General features: G+C 45.1%; 1 protein-coding gene across 3 annotated transcripts in view; it reads right to left on the minus strand.

Annotated features, from left to right (window-relative positions):
* The window catches only part of Myo3b (myosin IIIB), a 470,798-nt gene that overhangs the window by 133,577 nt on the left and 317,946 nt on the right, over positions 1-19,275 (minus strand). For all 3 annotated transcript variants that reach the window (XM_045147622.1, XM_045147623.1, XM_045147621.1), the window contains one exon: positions 11,234-11,342. In XM_045147622.1, the coding sequence (XP_045003557.1) occupies positions 11,234-11,342 (109 nt within the window). The remainder of the gene's footprint in view (positions 1-11,233; positions 11,343-19,275) is intronic.

The raw sequence follows: 19,275 nt of genomic DNA on the forward strand, positions 1-19,275 counted from the left end.
CCTGTTTTCTCCTTGTAAGTCTCAGGTCAGGAAAAGAGAAACATGAAGCATGTGATGAGCCGGGCCTGGTGGCGCACGCCTTTAATCCCAGCGCACGGGGTGCAGAGGTATGAAGATCGCCATGAGTTCAAGGCCACCCTGAGACCACATAGTGAATTCCGGGTCACCCTGGACTAGAGTGAGACCCTACCTAAAAACACAAAAAGCAGAAGAAGAAGGAGGAGAAAAAGAGTAGTAGTATGTGATGAAGAGGTGTGACAGCAGAGGGCATTTTAGGGAATTTTTAAAAGTAAAAAGTGGGCGTGACAAATGAGCAATGTCACATCAGAGAAGTTGGACAGGTATGGATGAAGAAGGATCAAGAATCTACAGAGTCCGGCTGGAAGGATCGCTGAGCGGCTAAGGAGCTTGCCTGCAAAGCCAAAGGACCCAGGCTCGATTCCCCAGGACCCACGTTAGCCAGATGCACAAGGAGGCGCATGTGTCTGGAGTTCATTTGCAGTGGCTAGAAGCCCTGGTGTGCCCATTCTCTCTCTCTCTCTCTCCCTCTTTCTCTGTCAAATAAATAAACAAATAAAAATAATATATTTTTTAAAAATCTACAGAGTCACTGTCGCTGTGGTCACTGTCAGCGAGCGCAGATCTAGAGGGATACAATTTGGCCACGTCACCCACAGAAGCATGCTTGAGCCTTCAAGACACACAAAAGAAAACAGTGGGAGGCTCAGAACAGCAAAGGCAGCGTGCCAAGAAATTCACCAGCTAGTCAACTCCTGAGCTCCTAGGTGAGGAAGGGCTGCGGCTCCCATTATGCATCTTCCCTGCTGGCTAGGGTCTTCTGGGGACAATACCACTTCCATCGTTCGCATGCACTACTTTTATACAAACTGCAGATTCTGCAAGCATGAGTTTAGGGGGAAGAAGATGCTTGACGCTGGTGAAAATAATGTAAACAACTGCCCTGCCTTCTAGCAAAAGGCACAGTTGGACCTGACCCTAACAGCCTCACCCTCCCAAAAGGAACAGACTAAAAATAAAAAAGACAGCAAGGTGCTTCCTGCCAGTCCATAAATCCAATAAGCAAAGATGCCTCAACCTGGCGCTAGGTAGCCAACGCCAGCCTGGCTTCCTCCACCGGAGAGTGGCAGGCCATGTGGTCCACAGAGCCAACAGCTGCCAGGCAGAAGCCCTAAGATTAACCCATAGGTGGTGTTGAACCACTTCCCATTAAGATATTTGCAAAGCAACCAAAAATGATGGGCCGACTCTGAGTCCTGGGAGCTGGCCAGGAGGCAGGCTGTGCTTGTTGACACAAAGGGCTCTCTGGGGAGGAGCTGATGGAAACGGGGAAGGACTTCTGCCCGAGACTCCAGACTGTGTTGATGTTGGACAACCAGAATCACCCTATCAGGGGCCGGTTATTATTTACTTTCCAATCACAGCAGTCGCAAGAGCGCTGGTTCCCCAGGTTCTGCGCTGCTCTCGCTGTCTGACCTCCACCATTCAGATGTAAAGAACAAATGCACCCACCCCTTCCCGGCTTGGGTTAACTGATAAAGCAGAAAAGTCTGCGAAGTCACCAAGATGAACACAGAGAGACTATGATCGCTCCTGTTCACAGCCTTCATGGCAACCCTTGCTCGGATTTCTCTTCAAGCGATGGCACAGTACAGATGGAAAATATATTTGTATATTTGTACCCTACAAATAGGAGCCAGCTGCCATGATTCACAAAATGAACGTGGGGTTGTAGCATTCATATTTTTTTCCCTGGTGACCAAAAGGAGAAAATCAAATAAAGTTAGGAAATGTACGAAGTTAGTTCTTTTTGTTTGTTTGTTTTTCGAGGTAGGGTCTCACTCTAACCCAGGCTGACATGGAATTCACTATGTACTCTCAGGGTGGCATTGAACTCACGGCGATCCTCCTGTCTCTACCTCCCAAGTGCTGGGACTAAAGAAGTACACCACCACACCCAGCTCAAAGTTAGTATTTTTACGTGTTGATAATGAAACACATATATAAAATGCATTTTACATGAAGGAAAGATATTGCTTCTTGTAATAATATTCACTTGAATTTCTTTTCTCTAATTCTTCAAATTAGGTTCAATATTTACTTTTAGCAGAAATGCATTCCCAGCCTGACTATGGTAATGGTCTTGAGGACTCAAAGCAGCACGGTGCCAAGGGTCCAGAATCTCTAACCTGTGCTCATAAATGGGCAGCATAGGAAAGGAACAAGAGATGGAAAGATTTACCAAACTCTATCATTACTTGGAATTGCCTTTTAGGAAAGAAACCAGACCTTTAGAGATGTAGCTATTAATTATATAAGGAGAAAGAAAAGAAAGGATGGAAAGAAGGAAGGAAGGAAAGAAGGAAGGGAGGAAGGAAGGGGAGAAAAGGTGGCAGGGAGGATATTTGGATTTCTTTTCTAAAAATAATTTATTTTTATCGATTTATTTGAGAGAGACAAAGAGAATGGGCGTGCCAGAGCCTTCAGCCGCTACAAATGAACTCCAGACACATGCACCACCTTGTGCATCTGGCTTATGTGGATCCTGGGAAATTGAACATGGGTCCTTTGGCTTTGCAGGCAAGTACATTAACCCCTAAGCCATCTTTTCAGCCCCTGAGTTTTCTTAAGAAAAATAGAGGCCTATTTTTTTTTTTAAGTGGACTGGGGAGAGGGTTTAGTTGGTAAAGCACTTGCTGTGCATGCGTGAGGACCAGGAATTCAGGTCCTAAGCACCCAAATAAATGCTGGGTAGGTGTGGTGGCCTGCTCAGAATCCCAGAACTAGGGAGGGATACAAAGGCATCCTGTAAGACCTGGGATCAACTGAGAAACCCTGCCTTGTAATTAAGATGGAGAATGAGTAAGGGAGATATTTGACATTAACCCCTGGCCTCTGTACATATCAGACACACATATAAACACATACACTCACATGTGAACATATATACATGCATGCAACCCCACACATCCCAAATTACTTATTAAAATTTATTATTATTTATTGATATTTTAAGAGCATTTATTTATTTTTTTGAGAGAGAGGCAGAAAGACAAAGAGAGAAAGAGGGAAAGAATAGGCATGCCAGGACCTCTAGCTACTGCATATGAACTCCAGACGCATGCGTCACACGTTGAGTTCTAGGGGATCGAACCTGGGTCCAAGGCAAGCACCTTGACCACTAAGCCATCTCTCCACCCCCCCCCAATTGCTTTTTGCATATGTGTGTGGTGCTCACGCATGTGTGTATGTGTGCTTGAACATGTGCGGATGCAATGGCCTGTAGAGGCCAGAAGCCTCTTTCTTTGTCTCTCGCCTTATTTGTTGAGACAAGCTCTTTCACTGAACTTACAGCTAACCAGTTTGATTCAGCTAGACTGGCTGGTTAACAAGGCCTGGGAATTCTAGCCTTCCCAGCCCCAATGCTGAGACTACAGACATGCAAAGTCCTGGAGCATTTAAATAGATTCTCAGGTGCGCATGCTTACAGGCAAGTGCTTTACCCATAGAGAAATCTTTCCAGCCTCATAAAATTGTTTTTTTTTTCTTCCTTTAAATGAAAAGAGCCATCTGAAATCTTAATAAACAAGATGGGAAGAGAAATATTCTTTTCTTTTATTTTTGAGAATCCTGGATCCATCATTCAGTTTTAGATTTATCCAAACTGAATTGAATGTGGTTTTGTAGGATGTGCAAGTTTTCTAGCAAGAAAGAACTCAATCTTGCCAAGCAGCTATGCTGATAGCGACAGTGTTTAGGAATAAAGTAATCAAGCTACTAATGCTGCTGTCTACAGGGGACCATACTGAAGGCCTGCATGGGGTGATACTGTGACTACACCTATATGTAAGGTATGCTGGGAAACCAGGTACTAAACTCAAAACCCTGTCTCCCATGGGGAAACAGAAAGGTCAGAACCCTGACATGACTCTGACATCATTTCCGCTGAACTTCACCATGTCCTAGTCTGTACAACTGACCTTAAACCTGAGACATTAGCCACAGGTAGCAGCTACCTGCCAACAGCTGAACTTCCTAAAGAAAAGAGAGGCATCGTTCCAAACATGGGCTTGAGTTTGGATGGTAGACCTGCAAAAGGAAAATGACAAGAATGCTGACAGCATCTCCTTACTGAACTAGCATTGATGCCTTTTGGAGAAAGTCAGCTCTGGCCGTCATGAAAAATTAAATTGTATTTTCAAGTCAAAGTTAAGAAAACTAGAAAGTATTTCTTCGGAACAAAGGAACACATAATCACTCACTGACTATTTTATGCTGGTCAATAGCCAGAGAGCCTAAATTCTAGACTCTGTGAATGACACAGAAATGAATGACACTTTCAGCCTTTGACTTTATTAACTCTTGTGGGATTCAGTGATATCAGCTAATGTTTTGGTCCACTTACCATATGCTAGATAGTCTTCCAAATGTTTATTATGGCTTATTATCACAATACTTGCCTAAGATCCTTCAGCTGTCGGACACAGACCTAGGCCTAGAATAGAGACAGTCTGGCTCCGGACTCTGTAGCCTAAACTGTCCCTTGTACCTGGCTGAGACCCCATTACACAGAGGGCAGGAGTCACTCGCACACACTGCCAGGGCCACACGGTGATAGACAGACCAGCAGGCAGGGACTACAGAAGACATCTACAGGTCCAGCACAGTACCAGTGAATACTCCAATTTGTAAAAAGCTATCAGAAATCTGGGTCATTACATGAAATCTTTCCATTTTTATATGCTAGAAACTAATTTAAAGAATTATAGAGGCCAAAACAAAAATTGTCTGCATATAATAATGACCTTTTTTTTGAGGCAGGGCCTATCATTGGCTTAGAGATCAACCAGTTAAGGTAGAGTGGTTGACCAGCAAGCCCCAGGGATCCTCCTGTCTGTTCATTAGGCTGGTGCCTCTGTACACACATTTATACATGGCTGCTGGTGATTGAACTCGGGCCCTCTGTGAGACAAGTTCTTTACTGCTTGAGCTATCTCCCCATTGCCCACTTTCTGAGGCTTCCATATCCTGGCTCCCATCAGCTTTAGCCCATAATAGTTCTTTCTTTTTCTTCCTTTTGGTTTTGCACGGGTATGTGTGTGCATGTGTATATGCTCATATGTGTGTGGGTACAGGTGGGTGTGCATGCACATACGCAAGTGCATGTGGGGGAGCAGAGCTGACATCAGGTGTCTCTCACAATTGCTCTCCATTTTACTTACTGAGGCAGGGTCTCTCATTTGAACCCAAAGCTCAGTGACTCAGCTAGTATGGCTAGCCAGCTACCCTGGGGATGCTCTGCTCTGCCCACCACCCCCCACAAACCCTGGCATCACATGCAGGCCACCATGCCCACCTGGCACTGACATGAATGTTAGAGATATGAACACTTATCCTTACATTGGCACAAGTGCTTTACCACTGAGCCATCTCCCCACTCCCTACCCCATAAATAGTTCTGTCTGCCTCATTCCACTTTGACTCATCTCAGCCATCTTCAGGCACCGCCCTCTCTCTCTTCTGCCCGGGAATACTGTCCTAAGGCTCTGGAGGAGGTGCCATAGGATTGAAACCTTGAAGGGTGGGTTAAAAATATAAACAGGCAAAGAAAGGATTAACCAAGTAATCCTATTCAGAAGGAACAGTGTGAAGAGATATACAGAAAATTGAAAAAAAATAAAAGACATGTTAAAAACCTCCAAATAGCTCCAAATATTTGAAAGGAGGCCCCTGGTCCTTGGAATCTGGGACTGTAAAGAGATTGCTGACATTCTTGACATACAGAAATCCTCTAAAAAGGGTCCTTTACAAAAGGGCCACTGATGATTTAGGGTGTGTTGAAATCGTTCAGATAAATATTTATGTACAGCCAAAAGCAAATCCACAAAGAAAAATATAACTCAAAACAGACTTTTCCTTGACGCTCCTTTCAGCTGGTGATAAGGTTTCTAGCTTCAAAAGGCTTAGAAAATGAATGTGACCAATTAAGAGTTTAAATATCTTAAGAAGAGTACCAATCGACAAAGCTCTGAAGGCTTTCCTCCATGGGTGTGCAAGCCGCCTCCCAGCCAGGCTGGCAAGGGTGAGTCCCAGGCCCAAAGCCAACCTGAGATCTCAGCCAGGAACACAAATGAAGTTTGGCTCTCAAGTTGGAGCAAAGAATGAACATGATTCAAAGATGCTAAATTTTGGAAACCTGAATGATTATTTTAGACCCCAATTCTATAGTTAACCAGAGAGATCTTGACCTTTCCTTCAAGGTTAGCTTTACAGGGACCTTGTATTTATTTTATTTTCATACTTAATTAAATTAATTTATTTATTTGAGAGAGGAAAGAGAGAGGGAAAGAATGGGCATGCCAGGACCTCCAGCCATTGCAAAGGAACTCCAGATGCATGGCCCAACTTGTGCATCTGGCTTATGTGGGTACTGGGGAATTGAACCTGGGTCCTTAAGTTTTACAAACAAGTGCCTTAACCATTAAGCCATCTCTCCAGCCCAGGAATCTGTTTATTTTATCTTATTTTATGAAAGACAGAGAGAATGGGGCAGACAGGGAGGGGGAGAGAGAGAGAGAGTATGAGCATGCTAAGGCCTCCTGCACTATAAATGAACTCCAGATGCACGTGCCACTCTGTGCATCCAGCTTTAAGTGGGTACTGGGGAATCAAATCGGGACAATCAGGTGTTGCAAGCAAGTGCCTGTAACTGCGGAATCACCTCTCCAGTCCCTTCAGGAACATTTTGTGTATGGCTGTCACTACTTCCATCACCATAGCCAGCAACTGCACTGGACATTTGCTGTGTCGGGAACCATGCCAGCTCCTTTGCCTCGATTAGCTCTAGTTATCCCTTTTGTATTCCTCTTTCGTATTCAACGATGCTGCTGTGTGCGGAGCGAGGAAGGAACCAGCCCAGCATCTCATGGCTGTAAGTGGCTGAACTAAGAGTTGAACCCAGGGCTATCGCCAAAGACCTCATAAAAGAAGGCTACTATTGGACTGGCTTAGCAGTTAAGGCATTTGCCTGCAAAGCCTAACCCCGGTTTGATGCCCCAGGACCCATGTAAGCCAGATGCACAAGGTAGAACAGGTATCTGGAGTTGGAGGCCCTGACAAGTCCAGTCTCTCTCTCTCTCTTTCTTTGCCTCTTTCTCTCCCTCCCTCCCTCCCTCACTCACTCATAAATAAATAAATAAGTAAATAAATAAATAAATAAATAAAGTGCTGGGCATGGTGGTGTACGCCTTTAATCCCAGCACTTGGGAGGCAGAGGTAGGAGGATCGCCATGAGTTCAAGGCCACCCTGAGATGACAGCATTAATTCCAGGTCAGCCTGGACCAGACCTCAAAAAACCAAAAGAAATAAAAATAAATAAATGAATAAAGTATTAAGGCTACCATTGCTATCCACCCCAGCCCCAACACCCCACACCACTCACAGCCACCTTCCCTTTGGTTCCATGGAAGGTCCTCTAACATGCAAGTACTCCGGCTTAGCCACAGTCGCAGTAGTTGGCTGGAAGATTTGGCCTGGTGTTGTCACATGGTGCTGGGTGTTTGTCAAGCTATGTGGCAGTCGGCATTTCACGGGCCACGTGAAAATCTGTCCTGCGGTCGGCCCTGCTGACTGGGAGGCCACTTCCCTGGCTCATCTATTCTGAGGTCAGCCCTTGGCTTGGGTGATGCATGAGAGAAGCATGTGCCCGCTTCCCGTCTGGTGAGGTGCCAGCTCTGCTCGGGCTGCCTGCGTGAATCATGAAGGGTTCGGCTTCTCAGAAGTGGCCCAGAAGGAAGCAGCTTCTCTGGGGTGTGTTACAAGCTGCTGCATAGAAACCTTTGCAGCGTCCTTGAAAGCACCCATCTCCTTCTTATGGGCTCCCTTTACTGGACAACAGGCTGGCTGCGCTGAAGCATCATGCCACACACAAAGCCTGGCAGAGCTTTGCCACACGCAGCCGAATTAGATGGAGGTGTGTAATCCTTACTATTGCACTTGCTAGCATGATCATGGAGGAGTGTGATCATGAGAACACAGTCCCACTACCTAGAAAGACTGTTCCCATCCTATCCTCACGGTAGGAAGTGAGGCGGAAACGCAACACCCTAACCACAGGCTTCCACTGCCCACTCAAGGATGGTTTCCTTCCCCTCCAGTCTGACCCACTCTATTACACATGGGTGAGAACACCCTTCCTGAGAAGCTGTAGGCTTCCTCCCAGAAACTGGGTGCTGGAATGGCAGTTCTATGCCAATCCAGGGGTATTCCTCAGCTGATTATGATGTAAGATTTAAGTGATGACAAGTGAAGGCACAATATGGACAGAACAGAAGCTCTGCACCAATCAATCATTTCGCATCTGGAGTTGAAAAAAACAGTAGAATTTACTAGTTAAAAGTGTGGATGAGGCCAAGCATTGTGGCGCATGCCTTTAATCCAAGCACTCGGGAGGCAGAGGTAGGAGAATCACAGTGAGTTCAAGGCTACTCTGAGACTACATAGTGAATTCCAGGTCAGCCTGGGCTAGAGTGAGACCCTACCTTGAAAAACAAACAAACAAACAAAAAAAGTGTGGATAAGGCGGCCTGAGGGTAGCATACCATGTTAGAAATTAGAAAATGTGCTTCAAAGAGTTTACTGCATTAAAGCATTTTGTGCCATACCCAGGAAATTATTAATGAATATGAGTTGTTATTGGAGAAAGATCTGGATTCAAACTTCACACCTGTACCCTATCTCTATGTGACACTCCATGATTCGGTCATGTCCTGAATAACTGATAGAGGTCAGCAATAGATGAACTTGACATACCCAATCCAGCACCTTCCAACTCTTTCCTATTTATTTTGTTTTACATTTTGCAGTGCCATGGAACAAACACAAAACCTTGCATGTAACTGGGCAAGCACACGTCCATATCCGCAGCACTAGTTTCTGGACCAGCATTTGGGAGCCACCTATCCTAGCTGATACCGGCTCAGTTTACCCATCTGTACCATGGAGTGGGCAATGCCCACCCAAGACTACCTTCTGCCATGTCAGAAGTCTAGGCATGGCTACTCTGCAGAAGACAGAGGCCTCTGCCTCAAGTGCTCTGTAGTGAGCTGTTTTGACGATTTAGGCAAATCTGCTGTGGCCATTTGAGACCACTAAAGTATTGAATATTTAAATGCTCAGGTCCCCAAGATGTTAAGAAATCTCGAACAACTAAGAATTATTTTTAAAATTACGAATCAAGACTGCCTCTTTTTTCAGGTGAAACGATACAAAGAATTCTTTAGTGGCCTCCTTCTTTCTCCAACTCTTTGACTAAACTTTTCACAAAATTTGTCACAATCAATTTGGAGCAAAACATAAAATGCAAACATGATTCTGGGTTAGACCTTCCCTTTTTGGTGGTCTACCCTCTCCTGACTATTTTCTCCCCCTGGTGACCTGTCTGATGAGCCTGGAAGCCTTTCCTGAGAGAAGAAATGTTGGAGGTCAGCCCTGAGAGTTCCTCACGTCTCTGGGGAGTGCTGTTGCGGCAAGGCTGGGCTGGCTTGAGCCAGGGTCACTGTCTTGTCAGACAGGCACTGGGCAGATGCTCACTGACCCGGCACACCGTTGCAGTTGCCTTTTCTTTGCACCCAGCTGAAAGCAGCTGATGGGAGGAAAGATTATTTTGGCTTACAGTCTTGAGGGGAAGCTTCCTGATGGCAGGGGACAGCATGGCATGAGCAGAGGCTGGACATCACCTCTGATCCCACGAGTGGAAAACAGTGACGAAGGCGTGAGCCAAACTCTAGCAAGGGGGCACTGTCTAAAACACCCCTTTCTCCAATAATGCACCTACCTCCTTGAGCAAGGCTCCATCTCCAAAACTGCCTGCAGCTGGGGACCAAACATTCAGACCATGGGGGACATTTGATTCAAACCACCACACACATCATGACCTTGGACCGGCTCTGCTCCAGTCCTTTTGAGTTATAGTTAACAAAAAGTTATGGGTAAACAGGAAACACTATTCCTTTTGTACTTTTTCCTAAGTCTATGGTTCTTTCAGGTTGGACAGTTATTCGTTGGAAGAGGCTGTGATAGTTATTGTAGGACATGTGGCAGCCTAGCTGGTTTCTACCCACTGGTATTGGTGGCATAACACTTCCTCCCACAGTTGCAACAAACCAAAAATGTCTTTAGATATTGCCTTCTTGTGTTCCATGATGGTGTTTGGGACAGGGATTGCCCCCAGTCGAGAACCACTGCTTTTTTTTTTTTAAATTAATTTATTTATTTGAGAGCAACAGACACAGAGAGAAAGACAGATAGAGGGAGAGAGAAAGAGAATGGGCGCGCCAGGGCTTCCAGCCTCTGCAAACGAACTCCAGACGCGTGCACCCCCTTGTGCATCTGGCTAACGTGGGACCTGGGGAACCGAGCCTCGAACCAGGGTCCTTAGGCTTCACAGGCAAGCGCTTAACCGCTAAGCCATCTCTCCGGCCCCACTGCTTTTTAAATATATAGATATTTAATTAATTTATTTATTTGGGAGACAGAAAGAGAGAACAAGAGAGAAAGAATGAGCACGCCAGGGCCTCCAGCCACTGCAAATGAACTCCAGATGCATGTGCCCCCTTGTGCATCTGGCTTACGTGGGTCCTGGAGATTTGAACTGGGAACTTTTGGCTTTGCAGGCAAACTCCTGAAACACTAAGCCTTCTCTCCAGCCTGAGAACCACTTCTTTATTGATGGGGCCAAGTGGAGGGTTTTTTTTTTTTTTACCATAACCAAAATCCCCAAAGCAAGACTGTGTTCAGGTTACCCTTGGAAAAGAAAGACTGCTGTCCACAGGGTCTTGACCTCTGTCATGGAGAATGGAATGGATTTAGTGGCTCTCCAGCTCACTAAGATAACATAACATACTACATGGTCCACTGTAACAAAGCACTTGGGTTCACAACAGGGAACTCATAGGTAAGACTCACCAATTTGGGTTGAGAATATAACCTATTTGTAAGAGTGCTTGCCTGGTGAGCACAAAGTCCTGAGCTTGATCCCTGGGACTGTATAAACTAGGTATAGATGTGCACACCTATAAGCCCAGCACTTGGATTGGCAGAGGCAGGAGTTCAATATATATAATTTGTATATTTATCAAGTGTTTTTGGCCAGCCTTAAGACTTGTCCAAGAAAAAAAAAAACACCACCACCACCTTCAACAACAACAAACTCACCCATTTTTCTCAGTGTCGGCAGGAGAGTTGTTCGAAGCTTCTGCATCACCATTGCTAGGTTTGGCTTCTGAACTTGGATGTTTTCTGTCCTCAGGAGAGGCCTGCAGAACTGGGGGAAGACCACCAAGGACTTAGAGACCCAGCAGCATGGTTAGAGCAGGAGGGATTGGGTTTGCCCTGACTGTGCCCTGTGGCTCCCTTCTCCTCGTCCTCATGCTTCCCCTCACGTGCCATTTACATGGGCATGTTCAGAGATTCCCGGCTTTGCTCACTGCCCTGTCTCAGCCAGGAAATTGGATAAGATGGCTCACACTTAGAGGAAAGCAAGCTCCTCATCCAGGCTCTGTAAGCGAGGAGCCCTGTGCCAGACAGAGCAGAGCCGCTCCTAGCTCTGGCTGAGCCTTGCGCAGCCACGCCATCAGGCCAATTGTCAGAATGTGGGTGAGATGAACTGTGGACAGGGAATGATTCCAGGGGTGACCTCGTTTCCATGTTGTCACGGAGGGCAGTCAACTGGTGGGTTTCTCAACAGTGGGAACAACCAGTACAGTTGCTCCTCCTTCCCCTGACCATGGCCACAGGGACTCATCAATCACGTCTCTTTTCCTCTGAGCCTTTAACTCAGCTTCAGAAGATTTCTCAACACAGTGATTCCCATCCTCCTTAGAATGGGGGTCCCCACCTAGATGCTCAGCATGACCTTGTAAGAAATACAAGCTCTTGAGACCTTTCCAATCTAGTGCATGGGAACTTTGGAATGGGCAGGGTGATCTGTGTTTTGAACAAGCTCCGCAGGAGACCCTGTAGCTGATCTGGGTTGAGGTATGAGGCACTGCTTCCAGATGAACAATTCTTAATCCTGGAAGGACACTAGAGCCACCCAGGAAGATTTTAAGCATGTCTAAGCCCAGTTCTAAGAGATTCTGAAATTGAACTTGGGTGCAGACTGGCATGAATTATGGAGACCTCTGGCTCCAAGTAATCATTACCAATCAGCTGGAGAAGGAAAGAGATGCCACACCTATTTACCATCCTTAGTTTAGATTTAGACAGTAGAATCAGCCAAGTACAATACAACCAACGATGATAATCTGGAAATGTGACTGTGGCAGATTATGAGACATACCTAAATTGTAAAAAGTTGAAAAGTTGTTGTAAAGACAGAAGATACAACATGACAAAGATGGGGTATCAGAAAGAAATACAGAAATAAATGTTTTGTAATGTTGCTTCCGGGAAAGGTATACCCTCATTTTAGATTGCCAACTTGGCTCCTTAAACATAAATATGTACGTAGAAGAAACGTACTTCTCTGAGCTAGTCACTGTGCATAAGACCATCTATTGTTATTATTGTAACTACAAAGGCCTAAAGGATGGAGAAAAATTTAATGGGGCGTTTTTACATGTTTTATTGTGACACAGAAAGAATTACAACCAAGCAGCAAAAACAAAATTCGGAAAAAAGGAAGAAAGTAGAAGTCAAGAACTATGGCTTGAAGTCTTTTAGAATTTTGTTGATGGATTCCCTTTCTCCTCTCCTGCCTTCTCTTGGTTGGTAAACTCTTCAAGTTAGGGTACCAGGCAAGATACCCACTCTTCCAGATTGCTTGGCCCAAACTCACTTGTTGTGCTGTAATAGTAACACAAAAGCAAGAACCAGAATACAAAGAAGAAAGAAGAGCTTATTCCTCAGGCACAAACACATTTCTGTTTCCTTATTCAGAAGGAAAAATCACCACAACTAACTCTGACCTTGTTCTTGGACCCAATTCAGCATACCCGGAGCTAGCAAGATGGTCTCCCTTGAGAAGAGCTGAGATGGTGGACTATCATCTCCTCCTATTTTGAAATCTTTCATTAAACAAGGAACAATGGTAATTTAATAGCAATCTCAAGGGAGCCACAGCTGCTTCACCGGGAGTTTAGCAAGTCCTGGGTCACTCTTCCTAGGCTCCCAACAGAAAGAGACACATAGAATTTCTACTCAGGTAATTGAAAAAAGAACTTATTTCATGTTTCTTATTCATTTACACTTCAGTCATCAAAATATTGATTTTTGTGAGGTATTTGAAGTACAAAAACCAAACAGAACACTTACAGAATATTCCTAATCAAGCTAGATGAGGTCTGCACCTCTAGCCTCTAGCTTTGCCTAAAAAGCAGGGCAAGAGATTTGGTCCAACTAGGGAGAGAAACTTAAATAAGGCAAGATGGTCAATCCATTGAATTCAAAGTAGGGCCCCAAAACTGCCAAGTACTTTAGCGTGTATTGGTGACAGAATCATCTGGGCAAGATTAGAGAAATGGAGACATGGAAAATGAGACCAAAAAAGAGAAATAAAATCATTCATCTGTCTTTTTGGAGTTTTAAAAAAATATTTTATTTATTATTTATTTATTTATGAGAGGGGCAGACATATATATATACATGAGAGAGAGAGTGAAAGAGAGAGAGAATGGGTATGCAAGGGCCTCCAGCCACTGCAAACGAACTCCAGATACATGCGCCACCTTGTGCATCTGACATGTGCATGTGGGTACTGGGATATCAAACCTGGGTCCTTTGACTTTGCAGGCAAGCAACTTAACTGCTAAGCCAGCTTTCCAGCCCCCAGATCACTCATCTTAAGTGAATGGGTTAAGTTGGATTCAAAAAATTAGACCAGTGACAAGATGGAAAAGTAAAATTATGAATTTGTGCAACAGAAATATCCATCAAACACCAGATTTGGGGGGTAGGGTTGTACAGAGGAGACAATAGTGGCTTTTCAGGGCATGGGCTACCTAACTTTCCAGTTGAATGAAATAAAGCAATCCCAGGGGGAGTGGGAGAAGGGTTCTCAGAGAAGTCAAGCCCTTCCAAAGCTAGACTGAGCTCTATAAGCTGTGCATAGTTTCCAGAAGAACTGAGCCTTGTCTTCACTAGACCATCTTCAGGTCAGATGGAAAAGCATTGGATTGTCGGGTAAAAGGAAGAAAAATTGGTAGCAGGTGTTGCAAACTCAAATAGTCTCAGGGCACCCAGGAAGCTTAAATGTCTGAGGGGTCAGGCAAAGAGGCTGTTGGCATGATGAGCTCCAAGTGAACCAGAGAATATACACACTTGAAGACACAGAACAGTACATGTGTGGAGGAATTTTACATGACGCATGGGCCTGAGAATAATGACACACGCCACTAATCCCAGCACTGGGGAGGTGGACTCAGGAGGATCTGAAGTTCAAGGTCACCCTTTGTTACACAGTGAGTTCAAAGTCAGCCTGGGATGAGAAAGAAGAGAGATTGATTGATTTTCCTTCTGAAATACAATTAGAAATCACCTGATACCTTTTATTTTGAACTTTTAACCTGCAGAACTGTGGGAGAATAAATACATTTCTGTTGTTTTAAGCCATCCAGATTGTGGTAATTTGCTATGGCTGCCACAGAAAATAAATACCAGTTCTGAGGGTCACTATGAGTCTGGCTTACGTGGGATCTGGAGGGTCAAACATGAGTCCTTAGGCTTTGCAGGAAAATGCCTTAACTGCTAAACCATCGCTCCAACCCTAAATAAAATATTTTTTTAAAATTTCATTCATTTAATCCTAAGTGGTACTGACCACTATTATTCCCATGTCACAGTTGGTGCTACTGAGGCAAAGGGAGAGTCAGTGACTTGCTGCATCACATTGCTGGACAGTGACAGAGCCAGGGATGAAATCCAAGTGGTTTTGTCATAAAGGCTGAATTCGTGAGTTCTCTCACTTATTTAGAAACAACAACAACAAAAATTTTCTTTTCTTTTTTTAAATGTATTTTATTTATTTATTTGAGAAAGAGGGAGAGAGAGAGAGTGGACAAGGCAGGGCCTCCAGCCACTACAAACAAACTCCAGATGTATGCGCCCCCTTGTGCATCTATCTGGCTTAGGTGGGTCCTGGAGAGTCGAACTGGGATCCTTTGGCTTTGCAGGCAGTGCCTTAACCACTAAGCCATCTCCCCAGCCTCTTTCTTTTCTTTTTTAAAGGAGGTTCCATGTAGCCCAAACTGGCCTTGAACTCACTATGTAGCCAAGGATGACCTTGAACTCCTGATCCTCCTGCCTCTACCTCCCAATTCTGGGATTATAGGCATGCACCATTCACTATACCTGATTGTAAGGTGTTAGGGGTCAACCCCAGAGCTTCATGCGTGCTAGGCAAGCACTCTATCAGATGGGCTACATCCTTAGCCATTTGTTTAAACATTTTAAGATGATAGTCCCTTCTCTCTCCTCTACAAATTGAACTCAGTTCTGCCCACATTCTTTCATGTTCTTAGGGCCTAATGGTTCCACAGATCAGTGGCTAAGGGCAGAGATTCTGGCCTGGTGTGTGGTGGCCCACCCAGAAGACAGCCCCCAACACTTTCCCAGCCTGCCAGGACCCAGTCTTGGCAAGTTTCCTGGCGAATGATGTAGGCTAGGTAACCTCTCCTGTCCATTTAAAGGCCTCGGCAAAGGTTGCCACTGTACCTGGCAGAGAAGCCACACACATGAGGCACAAAAGCCAGGCCTTCCCATCCTGCCCATGCCAGCAGCCTTCACAGGAGCCAGAATGGTTTCTGGCCAGAATGACAGCTGGTCAGCTGCCATCCTATCAGAACAGAAAAAGGCCAACTGATGGGAGGTCCCACAGACAAATGCTACTAAAAGCTGCACCAAAAAAAAAAAAAAAAAAAAAGTCGAATCTTTTCCTTAAAGAACACAATCTTGCAGACACACGTTTTTCCGCCCCTGACACCACATCAACAATTCTGGCTTCCATCTCCAACACACAAAACAGAGCAATAATTTCAGGCCTGTGACAGCGTTCTCCACTTTGATTCTCTGGCACTTAATGCCAGCCATTATCCCGGTTAACCTTTGGCAGAGTGCAAAGGAAGTCTTGCCTGGGCAATGGCTTTGCTTAGGGTACATCCTTAGGAAAGAGGTTTTCCTCTTACGCTCGAAATCAGTTCTTGGCCTGCCGTAGAACATGTCTATCTGGAGCACGTCTCTCCCTCTGAATATCTGGGGACTGCCACTCCATTCTCTTCATTCTCTCATTCAGCGTGCAGTGGGATTGATTTCTGGTTTATTTTTGGTTTTTCAAAGTAGGGTCTCTCTCTACCCAAGCTAATCTGAAAATCACTATGTAGTCTCAGGGTGGCCTCAAACTCATGCTGATCCTCCTGCCTCTGCCTCCCGCGTGCTGGGATTAAAGGCGTGCGGCACCACGCCTGGCTTGGATTTATTTGTCGTTTACGTCCTGCCTGCTTCCAATGAAGGACTGACAGTTGCTTCCTATGGGTACAGACTTCCTATGGCTGTACAGACAGGTTCATTGGCCAGTTCAGTGCCCACCTTAAGCCTGGGGCAGAGCAACCAGTTGGTCCCACATGAGACTGTACTCATTTGATTGGGGAAAAAGAATTTTTATGTGGTGCTGGCAACCATGCTAAGTACACGTTCTACCTATTTCCCTAGCTCACATTGCTTTTGTGACCATTCCCAAAACATACCTACCAGAATATTTCACACAAGCAGGATACTGAGAAACTGGAGGAAAAACAACAGATCAGGGGCTAGGAATTCCTGGTTCCAGGATGTTCCGTGGCAACCATCTGTATCAGAGTCAGATCCCTCAAAAGGGAATTACAGGAATTCTAGTGAGGAAAAGTGCTTTGTACAAACTGTATAAATTACCATAAAGAAGTATGTTAAGAAAATAACACATCTGTGAGCTAATCAAGACTTAACTCCTGCTGTAGGATTTGTGATCCCAGGGCTGAGGGAGATCTCAGGTCCTCACGTGTGGTAAGAAAGCCCTGCTCACTGAGCTTTACCTTCAACCCTCTGGGGTCCTGCTCAGATCTTTCTGGTTTCCTATAAAGCAAAATTATTTACTTTCCTGTACCTTTTTTTTTTTTAATAATTTTATTTATTTATTTATTTGAGAGTGACAGACACAGAGAGAAAGACAGATAGAGGGAGAGAGAGAATGGGCGCGCCAGGGCTTCCAGCCTCTGCAAACGAACTCCAGACGCGTGCGCCCCCTTGTGCATCTGGCTAACGTGGGACCTGGGGAACCGAGCCTCGAACCGGGGTCCTTAGGCTTCACAGGCAAGCACTTAACCGCTAAGCCATCTCTCCAGCCCCTGTACCTTTTTCTTAAAAAGATACAATGTGGGGAGAGGGAGGAGACATAGCAACTTTATTCATAATAACCAAGAACTGGAAACAACCCAAATGTTCTTCAGATGGTGAATGGGTAAAGTTGTGGTCCACATGCTGGAATTCTGCTCAGCAACGGGAGGAATGAGCTACGGATAGACACAGCCCCACCCAGGACTCTCAGAAGCCATCCGCTAAGTGGAAGAAGTTAGGTTGAAAACCTGCACAGTGTATGACTCCATGGATGGAACACTCTGGAAAAAGCAAAACTGTGGAGTAGGAAGGGGTGACTAGGAAAAAAAATAAAAAGGAAAAGGGAGCTTGAACTTTCCGGAAATGTCCTTTTGCTCAGCTATGGAAGGTGGCCTGATTATATACATTGGCCCGGTCATATCAAGCTGCTTGAATTTTACTGTATTGAAATTGCACCTTAATAAACTGACTGTTGCAAAGTTAGGAAAAATGAAAAGTTAAAGGCTCATTTTCTTCAAACTGGACCATTCCTGGAAAGCAGGACTCCACCTGCCTCTTACCCTCCAGGAAGAGCCAGGAGAAACAAGAATGAAGGGAGAGCCAGCTGCTGCCGAGGGACCCTTCACAACCGTTTGCATCCTTGACCATAGCTGGTTTTGACACTAAGCACTTGGCTCAAAGTCTATGAAATTAGCAGGCTCTGGTTGCTTGTACATCTCAACCGTCACAACTTTATTGACGAGAATGGCTACCAGCTGTCACCCTTGCCTCCGCCTCTGTACTTGGCGGTTCAGACTTCGTGGCCACAGCAAATCAAACCAGGATCCTGCTATGGCTCCTCGTGTTGGGGTTTGAACTCCTGGCCAAATGGCTGTCGCTCAGCTGTTAGGCTGCCAATCACCCGTCACTGCGGGTTAAACATGATAGGCACACAAAGATGGTCCAATTCCTCAGACATCGGAAAGGCAACCCGCTTTCCACACCAGCAGCAACCAATCTGGGTGATATTTAGCTCCAGGTTGTTAGAAAGTCTGCCTTTGTGGAAAGGGAGAGAAGAGGGGCTTTGCTGGCTTTCGGAACAAGTTGTGAAAGGGCCCTAAGCCAGCAAGAGGGGAAGTGGTATCAGCAGTGCCTCGCCTAAGTCAGCAGCTTTGAAATTCTTGAAATAAGATATCCACATGCACACATCAAGTACTCAGTACTGTGGAGCACAGCTCTTTGCAAAGCAACGATGAAAACAAAACCACCTGCAAATCTTTCACGTTATTATATTCTAGCCTCTGTCTGTCAGATAACAGAAACATAAAACTTGAAAAAGTCTCTTTATTTAGTTCGTTAGTAAGCTAGTGAGTTTTTGGTTTTTCGAGGGAGGGTCTCACTCTAGCCCAGGTTGACCTGGAATTCACTATGTAGTCTCAGGGTGGCCTCGAACTCACAGCAATCCTTCTACCTCTGCCTTCCCAGTGCTAGAATTAAAGGCATGCACCACCACGCTTAGCTTCAAAAAAGTCTCTTTTTAATAAAGGTTTTATTGCAACTATATTTGCAATTTGAAAGTAAGAGAAACAGTTTCAACTTCTTGAAGCTTCAGCATCATTGTGCTCACCCTAGAAGACTGTCTCACAGACCTCTTTTCCCCCCAGGAAAGCTCACACTGAGAAAAAGGGTACAGAGAAGGGGTTCCATTGGTAAACATGTACTGAGTGTCTTTTATGTGCCAGGGACAGTGTGGGAAGCTTGACATATATTATCTGCTCTCATCTAAAAGCAGCCCTGATCTCTCTAACACCCTCCAAGGCTCAGGGTCCATTGCAGAAGGTGGTGGAAAGAATGTAAGAGCCAAAGGAACCGGTGAGACTGCTTACAATGCAATCGTCCAGACACATAATAGC

This window comes from Jaculus jaculus, chromosome 4 (assembly GCF_020740685.1).
Source record: "Jaculus jaculus isolate mJacJac1 chromosome 4, mJacJac1.mat.Y.cur, whole genome shotgun sequence".
Lineage (NCBI taxonomy): Eukaryota > Metazoa > Chordata > Mammalia > Rodentia > Dipodidae > Jaculus > Jaculus jaculus.